Below are 25,722 nucleotides of genomic sequence, written 5' to 3' on the forward strand. Positions count from 1 at the left end.
TATAAATGAACAGACATAATAATGTCATGTTCTAGAAGCAGGACAACTATGAGGTGTCCTAAATTACCAGGAAGTGTTGCCTATTCAGCTGAAAAACCATTGTCATGGTTGGCAAATATACGTTGTCATGCAAATGTAGGCTTGTGAAGGGGCAAAGAAAAAACATATACACATATACAGAGAGAATGAGAGAGAGAGAAGAGAGAGAGGAACGAATCTTTGACACCTATACTGGCTCGAAAGTCTTCTCCTCCAAAAACGACTGCATCTAGAAAAAGACCCACTTGAGGCCCGGTCTTTACCGCTTCTTCACACACTGCCTGTAAAAGAGCATAACAGAACCAAATCTCACAGAAACGCACGAATTAGAAAGAAGCAGCATGATATATTTCAGTAACAGAAAGCTCTAACTCTTAACACAGTTTGGCTGAAAGCAGTCCTAAAAAATGCAGCCCTTTTGAAAACTATTTAATATTGTCCAAGATAAGTATGTTGTATATATTTGCTTTGCTTAATGAATTTTATTAATATAGTTATTAACATATGTTAATATAGCTATAATGTTCAAATTGTAAGTCATCCAATTTCTAGAGAAATTTTGAATTAACTCATTTTGATTGCACTGTAAGTTATTTGTATTTTTCCAAAATTTGTTTTTGCTTTAAGAGACTCTGAAACAATACACATAAAGCCACAGGAGAGAAGGAAAGAATTTTTAAATCAAAGTAATTGGATTATTTGCATTAGGATCAAGATTTCTTAGTAAATGCTTTTAGGATTAAAGATATACAATACAAAAATCTACAATGCCAGAGGGGAAAATAAAAATGCAACAAGTTATCCAAGATGTATTAATTAGCAACTTCGACATTTCTGTGTGAAATAAAGGTGAATAACATTCACTGCAGACATAATTGAATTTACAAAGGTGGAGATGCGGCATGCTAATGTAGGTGGGTGGGGAAGACCTGAAAAACGGAGGACACTGCTGATTAATTCAGGGGTTGTAAGTGCTTCTAAGTATAATGTGGAATAAAACGGTGAAATAGCACTAAATATTAAATCATTATTCTGAATCTAGCTGCATTTAAGGGATATGCTTCGATTATATTCCCAGAATTCTAGTGTGGGCTGGAGGAATTTGTGGTTAGTGGTGTAAACACGCTTGATCACGAGGGTTGAAGCAGCTCCCCAAACATTTGCACTCCACCCCTCCTGCCTGCTCCACTGGGTCTCAGTTTCCTCTCGGAGCATTTGCTCACGTGTTACCTCTCCAGTACAATTCAACTATCTTTTTGTTTTGTTTTGGAGATTTCTTTCTTAGGGATTTCTTTTTTTTCCTGTCCTCTGAGATGGGGTGCTACACTAACATTCACAAGTCAGGTGGAATGTAAGGCGTACTTTGGAAAATAGTTTAAGGGACTGATAAAGGGATTTTTTACAAGCCAGCTATGAATTTGTTAAGGCAAATAGTTCCATGCAACCATACAATGCTGGAAGACACTTGACTCAGCTAATCTTCCTGAATGTATATTAGGAAATATTTTATGTTCTAATGTAGTAAATTAAAATAATATGCTACAGAGTATTGGTATATACTAATTAACAAATAGTAATCCTATCAACTAGACATTATGGATAATGTTGCTACCAAGAGGCCAGAAAATTTTCCAATAAAAGGCAATTGTTACAAAAGAATAATTGAAAGTTAATTCATAAGGGCAACAAAATAAATTTTCATTTTCATGCACATTTAATCTATAAATGTAATAATTCAAAGTATATATTTACAAAGTGGTTATTTAATTAAAGTCATTGCTAGGAATCTATAAATATTTCATTTAAAAATTTAGGACTGGGAAGTTTCTCCTTGCTATTTAACCAATTTCTTTGTTTTCTAAGATGCTGACAACCTGGTTTTGGATAATTACAGATAACAAATTATGCTCAAGGTTTACTTTGCTTAGAAATCTTTCTAGAAAAATATTTTAAGTAGATGTTCAAATTGAAAACAAAAGTTCTCTTTAGGTAATAAATAAAATACTAACTTCTTAGCCACATGATGGTTTTCTTACCTTAAAATTGAGCAAACCCATTGCAGTTTCCACAAAAGGGATTAAATTCATAGGCTGTTCAAGTTTTCGGCCTTTTAAGTAGAATGAAAATTTGTCTGAAAACTAAAATAAAAAATGTCATAGATGATTAGTGGGGCAAAAATGTACAACCACTGAAATGTAGATGTCGAAGTAGTAGTTAAGTCTTTGACCTGAGGAAGTAATATCCCAGCCTCTTTCATCCACACAAAAGAAAAAAAAAGAGAGAGAGAAAAGCCCAAAGAAAAAAGGTAAGAAAGTTCTCACAAAACTAAATAGTAAAACCCCAAGCATTGTAAATTGTTGGGTTTTTTTTTCTTCTTTTTTTCTAAAAGAGCAATTTGAGGCCTAGAAGTTAGAAGTGGACGGAGAGATGCTTGAGTTTAAATGCTTTCCTTGAAACCGTATTTACTTCAGACCTCTCGCCCTCACTTCTTAAAATGCAAGTGGAAGGCCTCTGAAACAATACAGTCTTGCCCTACCTGCCATTCTGTGTTTGTTTCATACCCAGCTCTGACATCAGTGTAAGTGTGCAGCAGCCTTCTTCATGGAATCCATATTATTCATTATAGCACCATGATTACCCTTTGTTCAGAAGGGTTTTCTTCGTAATTTTTTTAGCTTACCTAGGAAGACCTTAAAAAGGAAGTTTAATTCTTTGAAGACCAAAGCTCGCCAATTTTTTCCATGAGACCAGTTCACAGCTAGCTCGGTGCTGCCAGTGGGGTAGCCCAAATTCCAAAATCTATCATCTGGAAACACACAAAAGCTCTTGCACAGATTCCCCCCCCCCCTTTTCAAAAGGAAAAAAACCCCACCACACTCTACATTGTAAATCTATCATGTCTATCTAGATCTAATAAGATGTGGGGAGATAAAAAAAAAATTAACACAGGTATGACAAAGATATTTTTGTAAATAAAGATGAAAACATATATATCCATTTTAAATTTAAGGAATATTCAGCCATTAATGGATATCAAAGGAAAAGGGAATTTTAATCATCTCTCCATTCAGTCTCAGTTGGGTAAATCATATCTAAGAGATTTGCATAAATATAAACCATCAAAGACTTTTCATCTTCAAAGGGGGTTTCAAGACCCTATAAGCTTTGTACTGTAATCATCGCAGGTCACCACCCTGCAGGAATAGGGCTGCTATGGCAACATAAAAAAACTAATGCTTAAGGCTTAGCATAATATTCTGACTAATAGAAAGGAAACTCATTTTAAAAGCTGGCAGCCTATTTACCAGAAGCAGGATTAGAGGTGTTATTTCCCCTTTTAGCCGCCCCCTCCTTGCTTGTGCAGCACCCCCCAAAAAAAAAAAATCTAATCACTGGGATCTTTAAAAAGCTTTTGAGCAATTTGCAGTAACTTTACAATTAGGCTAAAATAAATCACAGCTTTCAGTAAATGAAGAATTATTCCCAGTTGTTCTCACTGCCCCCTCCCTTCCTCCGGCACCATCATCATCACCTCCTTAGTAAGTTTGCAAGGGAAGGCATAACTCAACCAAAATAGCAAGAAAGACGAGAAGGCTACGATTGAAGGGGACAAATGTAGAGTATCCCATGTAAATGAAAATAAAACCTAATTTATGTCACATTGAAGCTAGAAAGTAGGTAGTGAAATATTAGTGGTTTTGGTGTTACATACGCAGTGGAAGAATTTCTTTTTCTCATTAAAAACAAAACAAAAAACTTATAATGTTACATGCCCCATTCTTTGGGCTAATAGTTATGACTACAAAAATGATAAAGTTTAAAACTAGATAAACACTTTATAATCTATTCCCTGTTCTTAGTGAGAAAATTTCTAACGCCTTTTGTTTTTAAGCCCATAGGAGCATTTAAAAATTAAATATTCTAGCCCATCCTCCTTCTCCTCCTCCCCTTCTTTCTTAAAAAATTGCATTAAGTACTAACACAAAAGGTAACTAGTGGAGAAGTTTCAATTAATTTTTTCAAAAGGAGACGATTAAATGTTTCCGGCCTGGTAAAGTGTTCATTTCAGCGAGGTGGAGGGGGCTGGGGGGGTAGGGGGAGGAAAAGAAGGGGAGAAAAATCACAAAGAGATTGGGGAGGAGATGAAGTAGCAGGGCTCAGCAATTCTTTCAATTCCAGTGCACACCCAATAGTGTGTTGGAAGAATGCACACTGTTCGGGATTTGTGGGAGAATTGTCCCACGACAAAGGAGGCAGAGTCACGCTTGTTATAGTCCAATAAGCCGTGCCAGTCAAACAAGAACCCACACTAGCGACAAAAGGCCAGCAAGAGATTCTCACACAAAAGAAAACAAGGAAGCCCATCTTTCAGTTGTGCATCAGGCTCTGGGTTTTATGCTTCACATAAATACAAACGGAGAGGAAAAAATAAACAGCCCAAAAGACTTCTGTTAACTAGAAATCCTATTTAGATTTTGGTATGTTCCTCACATCCAGGGATTTAAAACCAAGAACAGAAGCCATAGCTCAAGGCGGGGGTGGGACCTCCCCTCTCAAACGAGGGTAATAATGGTGATAAATAGGCATTAACTATGAAACCAAAAGGAATCAGTGACTTCGGATTCCATTTCAATCAACTTAAGACACATGCGAAAGGGGTAGGAGCCCTCGAAGATATTAACCGACTATATAACCAATATCTCCCAGCCTCTGAGGGGTGACCTTGGAGAGGAAAACTCCAGTTTAGAGAGTAAATATGGGACCTTGAGCACAGGGCTTCAAAAAGGTGCCAACAGGGAGCTGTCCAACAGAAAAATAATGTCAGCTACATACATAATTCTGAGTTTTCTAGTCGCTACATTAAAAGAGTAAAGTGAAACAGGGGAATTTAATGTTTATTCAACCCAATATATCCGAAATATTATAATTTCAACATGTAATCAGTACAAAAAATTACTGAGCTAACTTACATTCTTTTTTTTGGGGGGTGCATGCTACAAAGTCTTCAAAATCCCATGTGTATTTTACACTTCCAGCACATCTCAATTTCGACTTGCCACATTTCCAGGGCTCAGTAGCCACATGTGGCAGGCGGCCACGACATAGGAAAGCACAGGTCCAACCTATCTACACGCGTTAAGGTGAACAGTTTCATCAGGTGTTACAACTACTCAACATATTGCTACAGTAGCAGCCATGGCCTCAGAGATAATCCCAGATGTGGCATCAAAATCACCACTGTCCACATGCCCTTACCATGCGTCCAGCACTTATGTGTCACAGGCCCTCTGCCCTGGAGTGGCACAATGGAGTGTTATTTTATTCAGCAGAGATCTGCAGAATCATAGCAACCCCTAAATACAATCTCGCCTCCCCCCCACTTTAACAATTAAAACAATCAGAGCATAATTAGGCCCATTTCAAAGTTTTCTTAAGTAATTTGACATGCCAGGTTTTTATTGGCTGAAAAGTCTGTCATGAAACACAAACACACCTGTCAGCAATTTAAAAAGGACGAACTAGAGAACTGTTCAGGAAATAATATCTGTGCTAATTAAAACCACTAGTTAAAAGCTTCCTGTTTATTCCTCTGTTGGCCCTAAGGAGTGACCTTTTACCTCTCCCCCTCTAGGTTCATTTTTTCATTTGTGGCTAATGTGCTTTCGTAATCTATGATGTCTTCCAACGAATCTGGGCAAGAGCCATTTACATCACCACCCTCCCAGGTGAGGGTTAGGGCCTGGCAGGATGTAAGAAGTGATGCAATTCTCAGGCAAGCTACTTTCCAAGGACTGCTCTGGAAAGGCGAGTGAGATGGCTGTTGTGTGCAAACCACAAATCTGATTAGGGAGCAGAAGCATCATTTCAGGAGTAGAGTTGTTCTGTAGAACACTTTGGGCAAAGCCAGGTTCTCCTTATGTAAAGAATATGGTCTCTTGGGTTTACTCCTTTTTCTGAACTCCCTTTCTGTTCTGTACATGCATTTTCAAAACCGGCAGCACCCAAATCCTTCCTTTCTGGTACTCCTTCTTAGCTGGTCCTGAGTCTTTAATTAAAGCAAAGCATTAGCTACTCACCCACTGGATTTCTTCAGGACCTTCCACCTTCGGTAGCATTAGGCTGGAAGGAAGGACCCGGGATTGCAGGAGGGCCTCCAAGTCTTCTTCAGCCAGACCACTGGACACTGAGTTGACTCGCACACACTTTTCAGTTGGGCCCAGATCAAAGTCTTCAAGAGTTTTTACTATTCTTAATCGAGCTTCAATCTGTAAGTATAGAAAACAAATGTACCTCCTAAGTTTATTTATCATTGAGAGGAAACACAATCCAACCATCTGTGAAACTGTCATGTGGATTCAGAGTCTGAGCACCAGTACAGCATCTGCAAATCGCCTGTCCAACAAATAAATGGCATTTGAACCAAGTCATCCAAGCTGATAGGGAAGCAGTTGGTTTCTACTCTTCATTCAAGATATACTATACCATAGATGACAGCCATTATCATACATACTGAGGTTTTTCTAAGTAGAGTCACCTTGCTCATTGGTATTGCTTTCCAATTGCAAAGGTAAAATAATTAATAGGTAACATTTATTGAGCATTTACTAAGTACTAGGCAGGGTTCCAAGGTCTTCCACCTGCTATTTCTCATTTAATAAATATAAGAAGCTAGATAATATATGGATAACGGTAGTCTCATCTGTCAGCATAGTCACATCAGGGGAAAAAATTTTTGTTTTTCTTTTTCCACATGCTTCATGCTTTTTTACTTGCTTTTAAAAAATTTTTATATTTTTGCCACTGAGTTGAATCTTGACATTCAATTAAGAAGGCGCTCACAGGAAAATGACACTCCACACTACAAAAAAGCACCAACTTATTCAGATGGAAAGCCATAATATCACCAAAAAAAACCCCTTCATGAAGTGGTAGACAAATACAATTTTTTTTCCTTTGATTTGACAGTCTTTGCTCCAGTTAAGAAAAGCTGAAAGGTTGCAAGTCTGCTTCAGTATGTGAATTGTTCCCAGAAAAACTGTCTGAAACCAAACATGTTATTTATTGGCTTTGAGTTGGAGGTGATGAAGGTGAGGGAGTGGGGAGAGAAAGGAGGGCATTGAGGGGTTCGGGGTTGGAGTTGAGGAAATAAAGCACTTTGCGGTCATTACTTCCTGCCAATTTCAGTTTCAAAAACAAATTCCTCCAAGTTGCCAAGAGCCCTCAACAAATTCTCATTGTCAGAATGAACATGTATCAAAAGTAGTTTCATTTGGGAAGGGTTTTTATGATACTAATAAAACTTTAAGGCTTCTCACTGCTGATGAATGTGGTTTAAAAAAAAAAGTCTTAACAATATACAGCCATTTGAACAGCAATACTTATCTAGGGAAATAGCAAACCAAAACAGAGACAAAGAAGAATTATTTGAGCCAATATTGAGTCTAAGTCTAATCAACAAGACAAGCCAGGACAGTAGATTTAAACCAGACGGATGTAGGTCTACGACCCAGTGGAAGCAGGGAAGGCTTCCAAATGTGGTCTGAGTTAAACAGTGTGAGGAAACAGTAGCTTAGAGTTGTCAGGTCAGATGGAAACAGAGTACATAGGATCAGTTTAAGACAGTTCTGTGGAGTCCTGATTTAAAGAGCTCCGACTGCCAATAATTAGACCAAGCTCAGACAAAAGCGAGAGAGCTCGCGCTAGTTAAAGTGAGGGACGATGCAGCCAACAGTGCCTTGGTTCCACACGATGCTGTTGGCCAGTCCACAGCTGTAACACTCATCCACTGCTCTACCATGCCATCTTGTTACATCCACTAACTATGAAAATCCTGAAGGTGAAAAGCGGAAGCTGGCTCAATATCATGGTTCTAAGGCTGTCTAGCGCTGGTGAGAGAAAATGTTTCCAGCCCTTTGGCAGTGCGTGTATTTAGATCCGTGGCCTCAGAGAACCTAAAACGCATTACGTTGCATGTAGCCTGCACAGCTACAAACTTGGGATTGCTGAAGTTTGTAAATATTTCAACTTCCAGGATTTCTTTCAAAAGCAGGTCGGGCTTGTGAAGAGATGGTTGGGACAGAGTGAATGCAAAATGGAAGGGAACTAACTAGATCGTTTAGGCTGAAATGCAATTTTAAACTAGAGTTATTTGAATCATGGTCTCCATTCTTTAATCTGCATGTGTGCTCAAGGAAGCAAGATCACGGGCAACGTCAGCTTCCTGAATTGTTTAATATCAGTGTCAAACAAAATGTGACCTCTAAGCTGTTTTGTCGTTTCACTTGGCTTTGAACAGGACTGTGTGTTTAAAGCTCATGTTTTAAACCTATTTGTGATTTTTATCTAAAGTCAGATTGCCATGGTGTCGGCACATTCTGGTTTACTTAGTAAAATTCAGCCCTTGTGAAATTGGCTGCAAATGAAGTACCTAATTCCAACTTTAGGCATAATCTGATTAGTACTTTTCATGTTGTAATAATGAGCAGTGCATACTCAGCATTTTATTACACTTTTTTTCTCCTTCTGGCTCACAATGAAAACCAAGCTCTTTTCACTTCATCATTCTGTACTTTTCCAAAAAAACAAACAAAAAATAGGATGGTTTTGGAGGTATATTGCCACACAACACCCCTCTTAACAGGCTGTTGCTTGTTTCAATTTACATAAACTAAGTGTGCATCTCTCCGCTATGTATCCCAAAATATCCAACAACTTCACTGGATTTACACCAACCAACAAGCATGTTGATTTCTTTTTTTTCTTTTTGGTATTTTAATGGTGAAATATGTTACTGTGCTAGCAAACACACCCATGCCATCTGTTGGGTGAGAGGAAGGCAGTTTCTAAGAACAATTAAGTTTAGTTCTGGGTGTTCAGCTAGAGAAAGCCAGTCTATCCAGTTGTGAAAAGAAAAGAAATTCTTTTCAGTCTGTTGTCTCCCTCTCTCTCTCTTTCCCTCCCCTGTCTCTAGCACCTTGCTTCTTGCTACTATCTTTCACATCTTGTACCTCTCTCTCATCTCCATCACCTCACTCCCTTTCACATTTTCATTCTTTTTTCTCTGGCTCCTGTTTAGCCCTGACCATCCTTTAATTTCCATCTTGTTATGGGGATTAGTAAAACACAGCCTGGCAGACAACCCTTCTCAGAAGGCTATCTGAGTGATCTGCTGAGATTACGGGGAAGTGCTCCCTGGAGAAAGAAGGAAAAGAAAATGAAAGCGAAAAGAGGCCACTCAAAAAAGACCTTGTGTGTGTGTGTGTGTGTGTGTGTGTGTATCTTACATTCTAGTTGCAAAACAGGTTGCTCAAAGTGAGGTTTACAAGGAACCCCATTCTAAATGTGCTCACACTACAGGACAGCCGTGGTAAGTGTTCCACATGCAGGATGAACTTGTCCCCCTAAAATCTGACAACCTGGAAAAGACGGAATAATGGAATTAAGGCCTCTATCAACAGTTACATTAGATCTTTGCAGAGACTAATTGCCATAGTGTTCTGTAGCATGTTTGATTCCAGAGGTGGGCTCTGCAGAGGTCACAGAGAAAGTTGGCACAGATCGGACCTTCACAGGCTTCTATTCTAAAAAAAGGGGCTGTTACCAAATTTCCTGCACTCAATCAATATTTCGTGCCATGGGCTGCTCAGTGCAGTGGACCAGTGGCTAATAAACTTGTCCTGATACATAAGCCACTGTATTATGTGCCTCTGTCTGGGCTAGGAACCAAGGCGTGCTATGATTTCAGAGAGTGGTTCTTATCACCTGGGGAAGAGACACGCTCCGGTGACGTCAGAAAGCAGATAAATCAACCATTACCAAGACCTGCAGACTCTGAAATTAAAGGAGAAAATATGCGTGCAGTTGGTCCAATTGGCACCCATTAAAGCTAATAACTAATCATCTTTGCAAGTTTCTAGCTCAGAATGATCAAATCTGCAAAGAAAACAACATCCGTCCACTTTTACACGCCAGTGGAAGAGGTGGTCCCTCGCGGCAGGGCGGCACAGTCTCGCCATCTGGAGAATAAATCGAGTGTGAAGTACGGTATAGTTTGGGACCAAGCTCCGTGGCGGCAGCTCAGCAGTCAGTTCATTAGTTCCAAACTTCCAGGGATTAGAGCGGCATCAATTCTACTGTCGGATAGGAAGAGACAGACAGGATACCACATTCAAGGAGGATTGTGACAACCAGGAAGAGCCCCTTGGGCTTATTTATAAAACTACAAAGTATAAACAGACCCAAATAAATGCTTTCAATAATAGCATTATCACAGTTTCATAACATCTGAATTAACACCTTTCCCTTCTTTCACCCCCCTACCCCCAAACCTTGTATGTTAATGTATAGTCGTTTTCAGAGGAAATCGCGAAGATGACCCCTGGATGCAACAGAAGCAATAAGAAAGCTGTGTGGCTGAACCGAGATTTGGTAATTAAGAAATACGAGAGGCTTTCTAGACTCCAGAGAAATGCGTAACGTTTGTGATTTTTTAAAAAGGGGTAATTAATATTTTCGTCCTGCAAAAGGCAAATTGCCATGCCGCATATTAAAAAACACTAGTGAATTCTGTCCTTTCTAAATTTGTCCATCTCATTTCATTTCCAGTGTATCTAATTTGTAAAATGATGTCACAGGCATGGAGTGGAACAAATTTGGGGCAGAGGCCTTGATATCAGCATCTATATGAAATTTTTTTTGGAAAAATTTCAGAATGTTTTGTTTAAAATAAACTCTGAGTGAACTGCTCTATTTAAGTTCTCCTTTTGTATATAACTTCTTTTTACACATTTATATTGAAAAATAGAAGTGTTTGTGACATAAAATAGGTCACCACTAGGAAATTACATTTTTGTATTTTTCTTATAAATGTATAAAAATTTACTATAATCACAGAGTGTTGTAGTGACCGCATTGGGAAAAAAGGCAAGTAAATTCTCATTGATTATTACAACCTGGTAGTGTTTCTTTTGGAAAAGTGACAATGTTGAGTTTTGTTTTTTTATCCCGTTGTTTTTTCCACATGAAAAACAAATCTTGGTTTGCCTGTTTCTGAAAACAGAAAATCTGCAACAATATTGAACATACCATGAATTAACTGGTTTAAAAATTTCATTCATTGGTAACTCCAAAGGCACAGGTAACAAAAGAAAAAGTAGACAAACTGGACTTCATGAAAATTTAAAAATTAAAAAAAAATTTTAAAGGCAACCCACAGAAAGGGAGAAAATATTTGTAAATCATATATCTGATAAAGGATTAACATCCAGTATATATACATGACTCCTAAACCTCAACAACAAAAGAAAACAAACAACATAATTCAAAAAGGGGCAAAGGACTTGAACAGACATTTCTCCAAAGAAGACATACACGTGGCCAATAAGCACAGGAAAAGATGTTCAATGTCACTGATCACTAGAGAAATGCACATCAAAACTATGAGATACCACTTCAGATGCATTAGGATGGCTACTATTAAAAAAAAAATACAGAAAATAACAAGTGTTGGTTAGGATGCGGAGAAATTGGAACTCTTGTGCACTGTTGGTGGGAATGTAAAATGGTACAGCTGCAATAGAAAATAGTATGGTGGTTCCTCAAAAAAAAATTTAAACATAGAATTACTATATGATCCAGCAATTTTACTTCTGGGTGTATACCCAAAGGAATTGAAAGCAGAATCTCAAAGAAATTATTTGTACACCCATGTTTATTGCAGCGTGATTCACAATAGCTAAAACATGAAAGCAACCCAAGTGTCCATTGATAAAAGAATGGATAAGCAAAATGTGAATATTATTCAACTTTAAAAAGGAGGGAAATTCTGACACATGCTACAACATGAATGAACCTTGAAAACATTATGCTAAGTGAAATAAGCCAGTCACAAAAGGGCAAATACTGTATGATTCCACTTATATGAGGTAGTTGTTAAAATCGTAAAGACAGAAATAGAATGGTCGTTGCCAGGGGCTCAGGGGAGGGGAGGATGGGAAGTTATTTTTTTGTGGGTATAGAGTTTCAGTTTAGAAGATGAAAAAAGTTATGGGGATGGATGTTGGTAATGGTTGCATAACAATGTGAATGTACACTGAATCAGTACACTTAATAACCACTGAATAGTATACTTAAAAATGGTTAAGATGGTAAATTTTGTGTTATATATATTTTACCCCAATGAAAAAGGTAAAAAAAATTTCATTTATTGATTCATCCCACAACTTATTACATTCCATGTAATATTCCATGTTTACAATGAAAATGTGGATTTTGGTAGAGAAAAGTTTCTGATGTGTTAGTTATGAGAGATACATACTACACAGGTTTATAGTTAAAATGCCAAATCAGTTTTCATTTAAAAAAAAACAAACTGAGAAGAATTAGGATGTGTGTGGATGGGTAGCGCATAATACGTAATTGGCATTTCTGCCCCCATCAGAGATTTAATGGAAAGAGAAAACCCTACAAAAACAACACTAATATATAATAAATTTATGAAAATAATTTATTTTGAAGGTCTCTGAGCAATTAAAAATATTTTTAAAATATAGTAAATCAATGGCTTTAACTTGAGTCAGACAGGCCTATACTTTTGTCAAAATTCACAGAATGTATACTTAAAATTTGTGCATTTCATTGTATATAAATTTTACCTCAAAAGAACAAAGAGAAATGGAAACAAATACTGAACTCTAATCAGTGGTATGCAGCATGCAGAGTATTTAAGGGGAGGTATACTGCTACTCTCTGCAACTTACTTTGAAATGAATTTAAAAAGTAAATGCATTGAGGGATGGATAGAGGGACAGAGAGTGGATAAATATGCATTGAAGCAGGCAGAGTGAAACATTAATGGGAGGTATATATGGGTATTCACTGAACAGTCTTTCAACTTTTCTAATGTTTGAAATTTTTGTAACAAAATTTTGAAAAAATTTTAAAAATACCTCTAAAATGTTGATAATTTTTAGAGCTGATTGATAAGTACATGAGGGCTCTTTACACTGTTCTCTTTATATTTGCATATATTTGAATATTTCCACAATAAAGTGTTAGAAACTGGTTAGTGATTTAAGCTGCATTTTACTTGTTACTTGTGACAATAATTTTGGGGAGATTATTTTTATACTTGTGATTTTTTTTCTACAGCTTTATTGAGGTAAAATTCAAATAACATAATTCATCTGGTTAAAGTGTACAACTCAATGTTTGTTAGTGTATTCACAGAGTTACGCAATCATTGCCACAATCTTTAGGATATTTTCATCACCCCCAAAAGGAACCCTACCCTCTGTAGCAGTAACTCCATTTCCCCCTTGCTCTAGACAACCACTAGGTCTCTATAGATATAGGACCTTGTGTCTCTATAGATTTGCTTACTTTAGACATTTCATAGAAATAGAATCATGCAATATGTGGTCTTTTGTTACTGTTTTCTTTTATTTAGTACAATGTTTCAAGGTTTATCATGTTGTAGCACGTATCAGTACTTCCTTTTTCATTGACAAATAATATTTCATTGTATGGATATATCACATTTTGCTTATCTATTATCAGTTAATGGACATTTAGGTTGTTCCCATTTTTGGCTATCAGGAAAAATGCTGCTATGAACATTCATGTACACATTTTTGTGTGGACATGTTTTCATTTCTCTTGAGTATATACCTAGAAGAAACTGGAATTGCTGGGTCATGGGGTAACTCTGTTTAATCTTTTGAGGAACTGCTAACTGTTTCCAAAGTGGCTGTGTCAATTTACATTCCCACAAGCAGTGTATGAAGGTTCCCACTGCTCTACATCCTCACCAACACTTGTTACGATATTAAAAAAATATATACATATATATAGCCATCCTAGTGTGTATGTGGAGTGTCTCCCTGTGCTCACTGTAGTTTTGATTTGCATTTCCCTGATGACTAATGATGTTGAGTATCTTTTCATGTACTTATTGGCCATATTTATATCTTCTTTGGGGAACTGTCTATGTAGATCCTTTGGCAATTTGTAAAAGTCGTGGTAAAATACATATAAAATTTTCCACTGTAACCATTTTTAAGTATACCTTTCAGTGGTCTTAATTACATTCATAGTGTTGTGCAAACATCACCACTATGTTTCCAAAACACTCCAAACAGAAACTCTGTAACCATGAAGCAATAATTCTTCATTCCCTTCTACATCTTGGTCCTGGGAACAGCTAATCTACTTTCTGTATCTATAAATTTATGTATTCTAGGTATTTCATATAAGTGAAATCATACAATATTTGTCCTTACGTGTCTGGCTTATTTCACTTAGCATAATATTTTAAGGTTCATTCATGTTGTAGCATGTATCAGAATTTTATTCCTTTTTACAGCTGGTAATATTCCATTGTATGCAAATACTACATATGTTTTTATCCATTCATCTGTGGATGGACATTTGAGTACCTTTTGGTTATTGTGAATAATGCTGCTATGAACACTGGTGCACAAGTAGTTCTTGGAATCTCTGTTTTCAATTCTTCTGGGTATATGCCCAGGAGTAGAATTGCTGGGCTATAAAGTAATTCCATGGTTAGCTTTCTAAGGAACTGCCAAATTGTTTTCTACAGCGGGTGCATCATTTTACATCCCATCAGCAATGGACCAGAATTCCAATTTCTCTACATCCTTGACAACACTTGTTATTTCCCATTTTATTTATTTACTTGTTTTTGTTAATAACCATTATAGTGGATGTGACATGGTGTCTCATTGTGTATTTGATTTGCACTTCTCTAATGACCAATGCTGTTGAGCATCTTTTTGTGTGCTTATTGGCCATCAGCATTCTTTCTTTAGATAAATGTCTATTCTAATCTTTTGTCCATTTTTAGAAATTGAGCTTTTTGTTGTTGAGTTATGAGTGTCCTTTATTTATATATTCTGGATATCAGATATATGATTCACAAATATTTTCTCCCATTTTGTAGGTTGTCATTTCACTTTCTTGGTGTTCTATGAGGCATAAAAGTTATAATTTTGTTGAAGTCCAGTTTATTTATTTATTTTTGCTGTTGTTGCTTGTGCTTTTGTTATCATTTTGAGACCATTGCCTAATCCGAGGTCACAAAGATTTACACCTATGTTTTCTTCTAAGAGTTTTATAGTTCTAGCTCTAATGTTTAGGCCCTTGATTATATGTATTTTAGGTCTGATTATATCTATTTTAATATGGTGTGAGGTAGGGAGGCTTATGATATTTTTATTTTGTGTTTTCTGTCTTTGTCTTTCAACAAAATACAATGGAAATTCTCTGGGAAAAGAAAACTTAAGTGGAAAGAAGGGGCTTACTTTCCTCAGCCTCTTCATTCAGCTTTGCCCTAGCCCCTGACTGGCAAGTGGCTGGCGTTTGGCTTTCTTGCTGACATAGCCCAGATACTTGAAAACATTTAGATAACTGATAGGATGTTTCCTTTTCTTTGTGATTCTTTGTGATTCTGAAAAGAAAATTTCCTGAGTACTATCCCCAGATTCTGCCTGATGCCCTGGTCTGGTGCATTTAACATATTTAACCAGTAGGAGAGGAATCAATCAAACGCTATCCACTATGCTGGGTGTGTGTGTCTGTGTGTGTGTGTGTGGGGGGGGTAGAGAAAGATATCGAGATCACCTTTATATTGATACATAAATCAATAGAGGAATGTATCATCTATTAATAGTTGTGGCAATGAAAGACCCACAGAATAGGAAGTAAAATAACAGTTCAATTCAGTGGAACAAAGAATAGGACCATGGGACTTACAGACAGCAGGGACCACGTCAGGCTGAGATGGGGGCAGGGGAGTTGAAGATTTCAATAGGTGCAGAGGAGAGGGTGGCACCCAGCAGAGAGCCGAAATGGGCAAAGATCAGAGGCAGGAAGTGTAAGTGAATAAAAAGGCAGATGGTCGCAACATATGAAGTCAGGTAGGGGAAGGTGCTGGTGCCAGGAGATGGACAAAAAGACAGGAGATTCCAAAGCAGGCAGGGCTGAGCCCACGATTCAGGAACAAAGGGCTGAGGCCTGTTACACTGGGGGACGAGAGGGAGACGGGGTGGCGGGACACGACTCGCGGGTCAGTTGAGAAAGGACCTTCCTTATTGGAAGCTGCCGGCTGCCCTGGCCTGGACAAGAGGAAGGTCGGTGCCCCGAAGTCCCTCGAATGGAGAACGTCCCTAAGTGGCGAAAGTCCCTGCTTGAGCCTGCCCTGTTCATTGGTAACTCCTTCCTCCCTGGAGCGTGAAGCATGCGCTTTTGTCGCGAGGGCTTCTCGCCCCAAAGCGATTTAATTTTATCTTTGGGTTGGTTGGGTGCTTGTACATGGATCTCTGATCTGGGGATTCACAGTACAATACATTGAAAAAGAAATGTAAAGTACCATGGAGAGGGGACACTGGCCACCTCCCTCCCGTGGGCCTTCTAATTGGTCTCCCTCCGCCATCCCTTCTCACCTGGTGCATAACACAGCCCTAAGCAAAGCTGCCCTCTTCCTCTCAACCCGCTATATTTGTGTTTTGCAACTTCTCTGGGTTAGAGGAGGTAATTAACTGTTTTGGTTTAAAAGCCCCCTGCTGGGTTGCAGTCTGCGTGGGAGAATAAAAATAAACAAGCAAAAGGGAACAGTGTCATCAAAGGGCTCTGCACCTACCTTTCTTCATTATAAGGATGAAAACACTCGTTTGCCACAGGTGCCACGGATTACCCACACAGGGCAGGGTCCGCGGGCCTTTCATTCTTTTTTTAATGATAAATCGAGAGTGATCGATTCATAATTAAACGATGCAGCCTTGCCACGGTTGCAGACGTGGCTCAGATAACACACGTGTCACCTGTCCTGGACTGACCAGTTTTACTGCGACGCTCACAACCTATTCTGGCTACTGACTTCCTTTAGCCCTCAAGCCGGCTTCAGATACATTGCTAGAAATGATCCAAATTAACCTCTTTAATGTAAATGTGAAGAACCAGTTTTTTTTTAAACAGCCAGAGCTTCTACACTTCCGTGCCCATCACTAAATTTTGGAGGCAGGTCGGGCTGCTTCTCTCCGGGGCCGCACTAAGGGGGGTTCTGCGCCCAGCGCGCAGCCCGTCAGGGATTTCTGTCTGTGCGCCAATTGCTTCAGCAACGCTTCTCTAAGGTGCTGACACAAAGAATCTTGTCTCCATAAGCAGAAGGTTCTAAGAGCTTACAGACAGAAGTGCAAATGTCTAATGATAAGGTACAGCCTCGCAATGAAACAAACACAGCGAACGCAGGCTCCAGGCCTTGACTTCTCATTCTGGGGAGGAAGCTTTACCCGGTGGCCCAGCAGCGTCCCAAACAGGATTCTTTAGATTCCTTCGTGTTAATTAGTCTCCCTGGCAGCCCCGAATGAAGAAACCAGGTAACTGCATACGCTCTGTGACAGCAGAAATAGTACCTAAAGAAAGGTTTCTCGCAGCGCACTAAACGGCATCATTATCCTCACAAACTACTTTGAAGGTAGGAGAGGCTTTAAAGCTAAGAAGGAATTTTAAAACTCCCTGCATGATATCACCGGTTGGTTCTACCTTTGCATATGTTGATTTCTGTTGCTCAAATATACACGCGCGCCCTCATTTGATAGGAGCTAATCATTTGTTTTCCATGGTTTGCTGTTGCTGTTTGTCTTGCTTCCTAATTATTTCCTAAAGAAAGTGGTAATTAAAAAAGATCTGGTTTCTTTTTAGGTGCCAAATTTACAACTATTTTTACAAGTAGAACTTTTCCATCCCGTTCTTTATCTATTTTATCCTATTGCAAAATCAATAAAAGGAAAAGAAAAATCTAATGTGGAAAACTAAAGAATGGAGGATGATTACGGCCATTGGAACATTTTATTTAAAAAAACAGAAAGGCAGAGTCTTCCCTGTGAGAACTGTGGTTGCAGCAATGGGCCCTCCCTTCTCAAGGACCAAGCCACGTGGGAGGAGGTTCCCCTTTGCACTCCACTGGAGCGTGCCACAATTCCTCTGAAAATGGGTTCCGTGGGGAAAGTGGCAGAGCCCCGTGTCATCTTACCTGCTCATGTACCCCAGATCTTCTACAACTGTCTTCCTCGAGAAAATGCTAGTAAAACGATGCGATGCTGGCGCCGGCATTTGATTTTTCATTGCGTTTTACACCTTTTTCTCGTGCCAGCTTTTCACGTTGACTTTCTCGGCGGCTTCATTCCTTCACTGATGCCAGGCAGGCTCACTGTGGAACCACTTGGGTTTTCTTCCCTCTTTTTGCGCCCAGTAAATTTTCATAAAGCATTTAACGTGAGAACAAGCAGTTTAATTTACCGTGCCGGAGAGCCAGGCTCTCAGAAGGCTCCCTGCAACACGGCCGTGTTTTGGCATCGGACGGAGTCCGCGGCCTCTGTCCCAGTGGTGAGGATGCTTGCCAGGGCCTTCTCTTTGCAGACACCAGGTGTGATTTAGCATAACAGATTGTGTGGATGCTCAGCGGCTTGATAACCCATGCATCAGAACCCAATTGTATCCTTCGTGCAAGATGAAGATGAAAGTCTCCTGGGCTAGAAGTTCTGCCAGGAAAGGCCTCCGGACATGTAGGAAATGGGAAAATCACCCCACCTGGCAACACACGCCTGGGTTCACGAACACTAAAATTCTTCTTCATGATATCAGTACCATGTTAAAATCCCCTGTCCATACCACAATGCTGTTTTCCTCTAATGATAGGTAGGCAATGAGAACCAAAGATTTAAAAACCATATACATAGATATGCAAAAAAATGGAATTATAGTTGACCCTTGAACAACGCAGGGGCTCAGGGGGCCAACCCCACAGTGCAGTAGAAAATCCAAGTATAACTTTTGACTCCTCAAAAACTTAACTATTAATAACCTACTGTTGACTAGAAGCCTTAGTTATAACATAAATAGTCGATTAACACATATTTTATATGTTGTATGTGTTATATTCTGACAATACAATAAGTTACAGAAAAGAAAATGTTTTTAAGAAAATCATTTGCCCTGATACATAAAAGATTATACAGAAAGCTGTAACAAATATCCCAGAATATTCATCTTAGAGCACTGGTCTGAATATATCTTAGGATAAACCCTAGAATTGCAAATGCTAGGTCAAATTACATGCTCATTTAGGCTCCAAAGGATTGGCCATGAAATCCCAACTCTCACAGACTCTCTCAAAACTAGCTCTGGATCCAGCAAGCCTAGTTTACTTTCCCAATTGTGCCCACTGACTGGCTCTGTAAGAGACTGGACAGTCTCTTAACTCCACTATGCCTCAGTTTATTCATCTGAAAAATGGGGACAGTAAAAGTCCCTGACTCAGGGATTGGTGAGGATTGACAATGGTGTTAACATAAGTGGTAAATCAATGTTAGATTTTAAAAAAAAACACATATGCTCATTTTAACACGTACACTTGTATACTAAAATTGTTTTTTAAAAAAGGGCTGTACAAATTTAAACTCCCATTTCCTGGTGCCCACTCACTTGGGGTTGGTTCTGAGCTCATACTAGCTTGATCTATTTTCAATCCCCAGTGTCCTCATACCAGGACTCTAACCACATGAGGACAGGGAGTGTATCTTGTAGTTCATGCCCCCAGTGCATAATTGAAAGGAAAACACAGGGGCTGGTCCCTTGACACTAAGGAGAGCCCCCCAAGGGGACAATCTACTCACAGATAATGGGAGCTAGCTTGTCCACCAAATCTTAGACCTTTTGTTTTATATGAAATCGGATCTTAAATATCAAGAGTCTACTCTCCTATGGTTGCTGTGGCCTTCAGACAGCTGATTTCTTCAGGAAGGCAGGTCAGCTAGTGTACTCACACCTTCGTGTATTAAAAAAACAAAAACAAACCCAAAACCCACAAATAGCAACCTGCTGAATGTTTTTGTTCCAACTTAGAAATCCCAACCCTGGAATCTTGAATCAGTGCCTCAGCAGAACTAGAAGGCCACAGGTTGCAGACAGCAAATGACTTACTGCAATCTGAAATGGTCTAGTCTGTCAGTACAAAACAGGACCACGTTCCATTTTGTTCCTTTGCCATCTGCTAAGGTTATGGTCTAGAAGTGAGGATGATTTTAAAGATTCAAATGTGGATTGCATTTAAGCTGACTTCTCAAGCCATATTTAATATATTTTGGCAACAAACACTATTTTGGTAGCATTTCTAAACTTGAATCTGGGGCTCCCACTGTCCTTTATCTGGATGTTATGTCCAGACTGAAGGCATTACGTCTGGCTGGCTGGCCATACAGGTGACTCCTAAGAAAGCTGGTAAACATTTTGCTTGATTCCCATGTTAGACTAACTTTTCATCCATTCAGTGTGTTAAACAACGTGATTTTTATGGCAGTCTTCTTAAATCCAGCCATCCTTAATACCAATTTTTCAGTTTTTCAAAAGGGTTTTAAGAATGTTATATGTGTAATAACTTATAGTAATAAGGGAAGATTACTATATTCCATAAAAGTCAGTTTTAGCCTTCTCCAAAGCTAAACAACAATATGTGTATTCAGAATTACATGAGTTTTGGCAACTCATGTTTATCTGCCATGGAATATATGGCACAAATGGTAGAATTCTTGAGTTAAAAATTTGAGGTGCTTTGGACCTCAGTTTATAAACCTGCAAGATGAGCTCTGAGTATCTTTCTGGCTTTAACATTCAACTTTCTCTGTATAAACTTACTCTGGTCAATTGTCTCACGAAAACCTCCTCTTTCAAATAATAGAAATGTGCACCTTTATTACTTCGTTTTGCATAGAAATAATAACATAGTGCTGGCCTAATATTTCAACTTAGTATGTATTTTATGGTAGAAAAGTGCAAAATGTCTAATGTTTTGAGTATTCTTTAGTTTTGAATATGAAAGCTTTCAATCTTTGTCATTTTAGATGGAATATTTTTTTTATTAGCTGAAATGTGTTATTTACCTTTATGCATACATCTACTATTGAATTATGCACAATCAAAGAATAGATAATGCCTACCATCTTTAAACTGTATTAATAAAACATTTAATGGACATAAAAGCACTGGGAGTTTGAGAACTTAAAACCAGCTGATATAGAGAAGGGCAAATCAGAAATAGTAAAAAATATTTGTTAATTGTTGAGATCCATTTCTCATTTACAGTTAAGAAGCTATATGATGAACCATTTTTAGTATTTAGCAATTCATTTCTTTGCTATTCTTGATATTTGGCTTCTTTGACTTGATTGGTTTGGGTGGGGCTTACCTTTTTTGCAATAAACAGAAATGAAAAATTGCAGTGCAGGGTGGTGCATGTATGCTCATAATAGGGAAGACATCACACAGTGATTGCACAGGGGTGTGGCAGAGACAGCTAACAGCCCCAGCATCCGTTCTCACCTCTTCCTTTGAGTTTTGGCAGGGCACGTGGTCTACACTTAAAGCCTACATGTGCCGGCCCCACTCACAGCTAGGATGTAAATGGAACAGAAATGGTGAGTGTAATGTTTAGTCCCGTAAGAAAGCCACTTGTCTCTACTCTCTCTTCTCCCATCTCACAGGCTAGAATTCAAACATGGTACAGAGCCAGCTTCAGCCATGCAGGTTAGGGTGTCACTGCAACACGGCAGAAGCAACATGGGTTTCTGGAAGACCTTGAGAAGGGGCACTGCCTACCAGCCTGGCCCACCCACCTGCCTCTGCACTTAGTTGAGAAATATACTTCATTTGGTTTGAGCCACTATAGCTTTGGACCTTATTATTATAGCAGCTGAGCCTATACATTAACACAAAAGAAGACAATAATCCCTTGTACATGGAGGGTGGGGGTGATGGTGAGAAGAGAGCATGCAGCTGGGGCAAGAAGATCATCTGCGAGAATGTAACAACAGAAGGACAGACTCTGCTACCCGGCCTCTGAGCCCTAGGCTTTGACTGGCAATACTTTTGCTGGTCCTGGATAATTCCCTTTCTCATTCCTCTGTGTGTGTTTTGGGAGTTGGAAAGTATGTTCCAACAACAGAGGGAGAAGACCTAGGAGGAACAACAGGTGGAATTCTGGAGCACATGTTTGTAGATGATTAGTTTGGTTTTAGATGTACTTGTTTAGGGCCTCAATAAATTATAACTCTTGAGCATCAAATTTCTCAAACAATTGAACAATAAGACAAAAGAGTCAACAGGGAGAGATACAAACATCTCCTACATTTTTTATAAAAACTGAGTTGAGTATAGAGTTTAGTAAAAGCAATGAACTGGCTTTCTAATGCTGAACCCTGGAGTTGGACTGACCATTATGTAGTTATGGCAGCATCTGAAAGATTCTAATATATACACCTGAAACTAAAAAAAAAAATTTAAAAAAGATTCTAGTATAATGTAACATTTAGGGTTTATTTAATCCTTCTTTCCCTTTAAATGATAAGAACCGGTGGAGTAAAGAAATATAAAGTAATGAAATAATAGATGATAGTATTTCAAGATCTGCTAAATATTTCCATTAACATATAATGGTTATATGATGCATTCTTTCTTTTTCTTTTTTTCTTAATTACCCTCCTTCTTCCCCTCCCTCCTTTTTTTTTTCTGTAACAGTTTTGATTTGAGATCTCCCACATTTAATTGGCCTTCATTTGTGTTCAGATGGAGCCATTATTGATGTTTTGTTCCCTTTTTATAACTACCAGAAATCAAAAGTTATTATAAAAACCCACGTTCCTAATTCTGATTGTGACAAGCAGTTAATAGCCAACTTGCCCTGTCCATTAAGGGATGAGTTCTTGAGCTCTCTGGTCCACTTCAGGACTAGAGAAGTGTGTCTGATAATAAACTTACTTTCCAGGGAATTTCTCACTTTTTACACAAATCTGAACACATTGGCTCACACCTAGTCCAAGTCACTCCTTACCACCATTTATTGAATGACCCATCTGTATGTTGGTTTCTTCTACCTGGCTCGCATGTTGTAGGTATTTAATAAATGTTTGTTGAATTGAATAGAATAATAAGAAAAAGCTTATATAAAATAATTGGAATAAGGTAACAGTGGAGTCTAAAGTGGGTTCTTTCAAGAGATCATCTTAAGACAGGAAAGGAGAAACAAGTGGCACAATCCAGTGGTGGGCACCGTGGAAATGTGGAAATGTCAGGAAGACCCAAGACCAGGACACGTTAAATGCTTTCATAGTTTCCCCAGTGGAAGTCAACCACCAGAGCAAAGTTGCTCAGATACTGAAATTGGATTGGGAAAAGCCAGCAAGCACACAACGTGCTGTTATTTAAAAATCACTCGTTTGCAAATAAATAATATTTATTTATTATTTGTCACAAGCATTGTAAGCGAGTCACCCTCAATTGTGAACTAGTAAATTGATTAACATCATTTCTAAATTTGAAATGAAAACTATGTTGGAAAACAGTGATTGAAAGATGTATTGAGACAGAGCTCTGAGAACAGGCCAACAAATTCTGGCCAAAAGAACAGAGTCAACTGTTTGGTAAACGTATAATAAAACAACAGAATGTTATTGATGCTACTGTTCTATGAAGCTGAAATACCCTAGAATGGAGAGGTTAATGAAGAGTGTGGATCTGGTACAGAAATGAAGTTACAAAAGCAAGGCCGGGCATAGAGGAATATAAAAATGAAGCCCGTTTCTCTAATAGTGGGGTGTTTTCCTTATACAAAAAAAAAAAAAAAAAAAAGTAAGAAAATATTGGCTCATTCAGGAGGTGGTATTTATAGACCGCTATCATGTGAGCAAAAGAATGATTATCTCAAGAGGGATCTAATATCCCTATTTAATATAATATTATTTTATGTGTTAAGTCAGGGTTGTCTGATTTTTATTATTAGTACAACTGACCATGATGTTAACAGGAAAAAGAGATATTGCAGTTCCCGATTAATTACATCCATCTTTTAAACTGCACTCATCGGCAGTATATTCGTTTTCAAAGGCTGCCATAACCAATTCCAAAACTTGGCTGCTTAAAACAACAGAGATTTATTATCTCATAGCTCTAAAGACCAGAAATTTGAAATCAAAGTGTCTGGTAGGCTGTGCCCCCTCCCTTGCTTCTCCAAGCTATGCTGGCTGTTAGCGTTCTTGTGGCTTCACACTCTAATCTCTGCCTCTGTCTCCAAGTGCCCTTCTCCTCTGTGTGTCTGTTATAAGGACGCTTGTCATTGATTGGACTTAGGGCCCACCCAGATGACCCAGGATCATCTCACCTTGACATTGTATCTACATTTCTGTAAAGACCCTTTTCCCAAATAAGACTGCGTTTGCAGGTTCCAGGGATTAGGACGTGGACGTATCTTTTGAGAAGCCATCATTCCATCTACTACCGGAAGCCTATTCAATGAACAGTGGACTGAAAGATTCCTTAAAAGAAATACTAGAAAATAGTATGTTAATAAAGGTGAGTTCTCCCTTTTCCATTCTTCTCTCTCTGAATACGATAGACCGAAGTGCTCTCTGGAGCCGCATTCAGCCTCCCCATTCTTTCTGTGCATCAGTGCCTATTCTTTCCCCTTTTGCCTCTCAGCTCCACTGAAAGAGTATGTTAACGGGAAGAAGAAGGTGGCACTTGTGAATCACTGTGCTTAGAGTAATTCTTCCCACCAAGATGGCTGGGTTTTCCGTTTAGGCCTCGTAGACATCTTTCATCATCCAGAGAATGCATTTTCAGATGGTTGGCAAAGGTTTGGAATCATAAAATCATACAATTTTATGGCTCAAGAAAGGTCAGCAATTATCTAGTCATTTTAGAAACAAGGAGAGAACAACACATTGCTGAAGTTCCCTCAGCATAATGGGGGTAGAACCAGGACTAGAACTCAAGTCTCCCAACACGTATTTAAGTACTTTTTTACTCTGTTACACACAATACAGAATGTGATGCAAAGCTTGCTCCTACCTGAATGAATCTTTAAACGTTGGCCTCATTGGTATCATCCGATGAGATAACCTACCTTCTATGGACAGAATGGTTGTGTCTCCCTAAAATCTTGATGTTGAAGCCCTAACCCCCAATGTGATGGTATTTGGGGGTGAGGATTTTGGGAGGTAATTAGGTCATGAGGGTGGAGCCCTTGAATGGGATTAGTGACCTTATAAGAACAGATGCAAGAGAGATGATCTTTCTCTCCACCAAATGAGGGCACAGGAAGAAGGTGACCATCTATGATCCAAGAAGCAGGCCCTCACCAGGAACCACACCATCCTGCACCTTGATCATGGACTTCCCAGCCTCCAAAACTGTGAGAAATTAATGTTTGCTGTTTAAGCCACTCAGTCTATGGTATTTGTTATAGCAACTAAAACTGACTAAGGAGACACAACCCAATGAAAATATTCAATGATATTTAGTGAATGTGTGCTATGGGCAGAAAGGTCTCCATGCCACAGAGCTTGCACACTCAGGTGAGTGAATGATTGACAGTAGCTGAAGATACAAGGCTGTGATCCAGCTTTCACATTAAGGCGAACTAGGTACTAAGGTCACCTAGTTCAACTCTTGATTCTTCACTATACCTTTTAGAGGAAAGGTAAAGTAACCGAAGTTACTGTCCCCACTTACAAGTGTTCCTTAACTTTCAGATGTCATCATTTCAGTCAAAAACACCTCGTGGCCTAGAAAATAAGTCTCATCACTTCCTTTCTAGTGCTTAACTAGATTAAGCTG

At 38.7% G+C, this 25,722-nt stretch overlaps 1 protein-coding gene and 1 long non-coding RNA gene across 19 annotated transcripts in view; one reads left to right on the forward strand and one right to left on the reverse strand.

Moving 5' to 3' along the window:
* The window catches only part of LOC141571018 (uncharacterized), a 100,454-nt gene extending 76,136 nt beyond the window's left edge, over positions 1 to 24,318 (forward strand). The window contains exon 3 of the long non-coding RNA XR_016019160.1: positions 17,758 to 24,318. This is a non-coding gene — a long non-coding RNA (uncharacterized LOC141571018). The remainder of the gene's footprint in view (positions 1 to 17,757) is intronic.
* The window catches only part of CLYBL (citramalyl-CoA lyase), a 232,115-nt gene that overhangs the window by 39,570 nt on the left and 166,823 nt on the right, over positions 1 to 25,722 (reverse strand). For all 18 annotated transcript variants that reach the window (XR_012495471.2, XM_074329490.2, XM_074329487.2 and 15 more), the window contains exons 3-5: positions 6,117 to 6,305; positions 2,076 to 2,177; positions 227 to 320 (exon numbers count right to left, since the gene is read on the reverse strand). Coding sequence is in view for 17 of the 18 variants with exons in the window: in XM_074329490.2 (XP_074185591.2) it covers positions 227 to 320; positions 2,076 to 2,177; positions 6,117 to 6,305 (385 nt within the window). In the remaining variant the exon portion in view is untranslated. The remainder of the gene's footprint in view (positions 1 to 226; positions 321 to 2,075; positions 2,178 to 6,116; positions 6,306 to 25,722) is intronic.

This window comes from Rhinolophus sinicus, chromosome 16 (assembly GCF_057876585.1).
Source record: "Rhinolophus sinicus isolate RSI-liver-muscle chromosome 16, RSI-T2T, whole genome shotgun sequence".
NCBI classification, from domain to species: domain Eukaryota; kingdom Metazoa; phylum Chordata; class Mammalia; order Chiroptera; family Rhinolophidae; genus Rhinolophus; species Rhinolophus sinicus.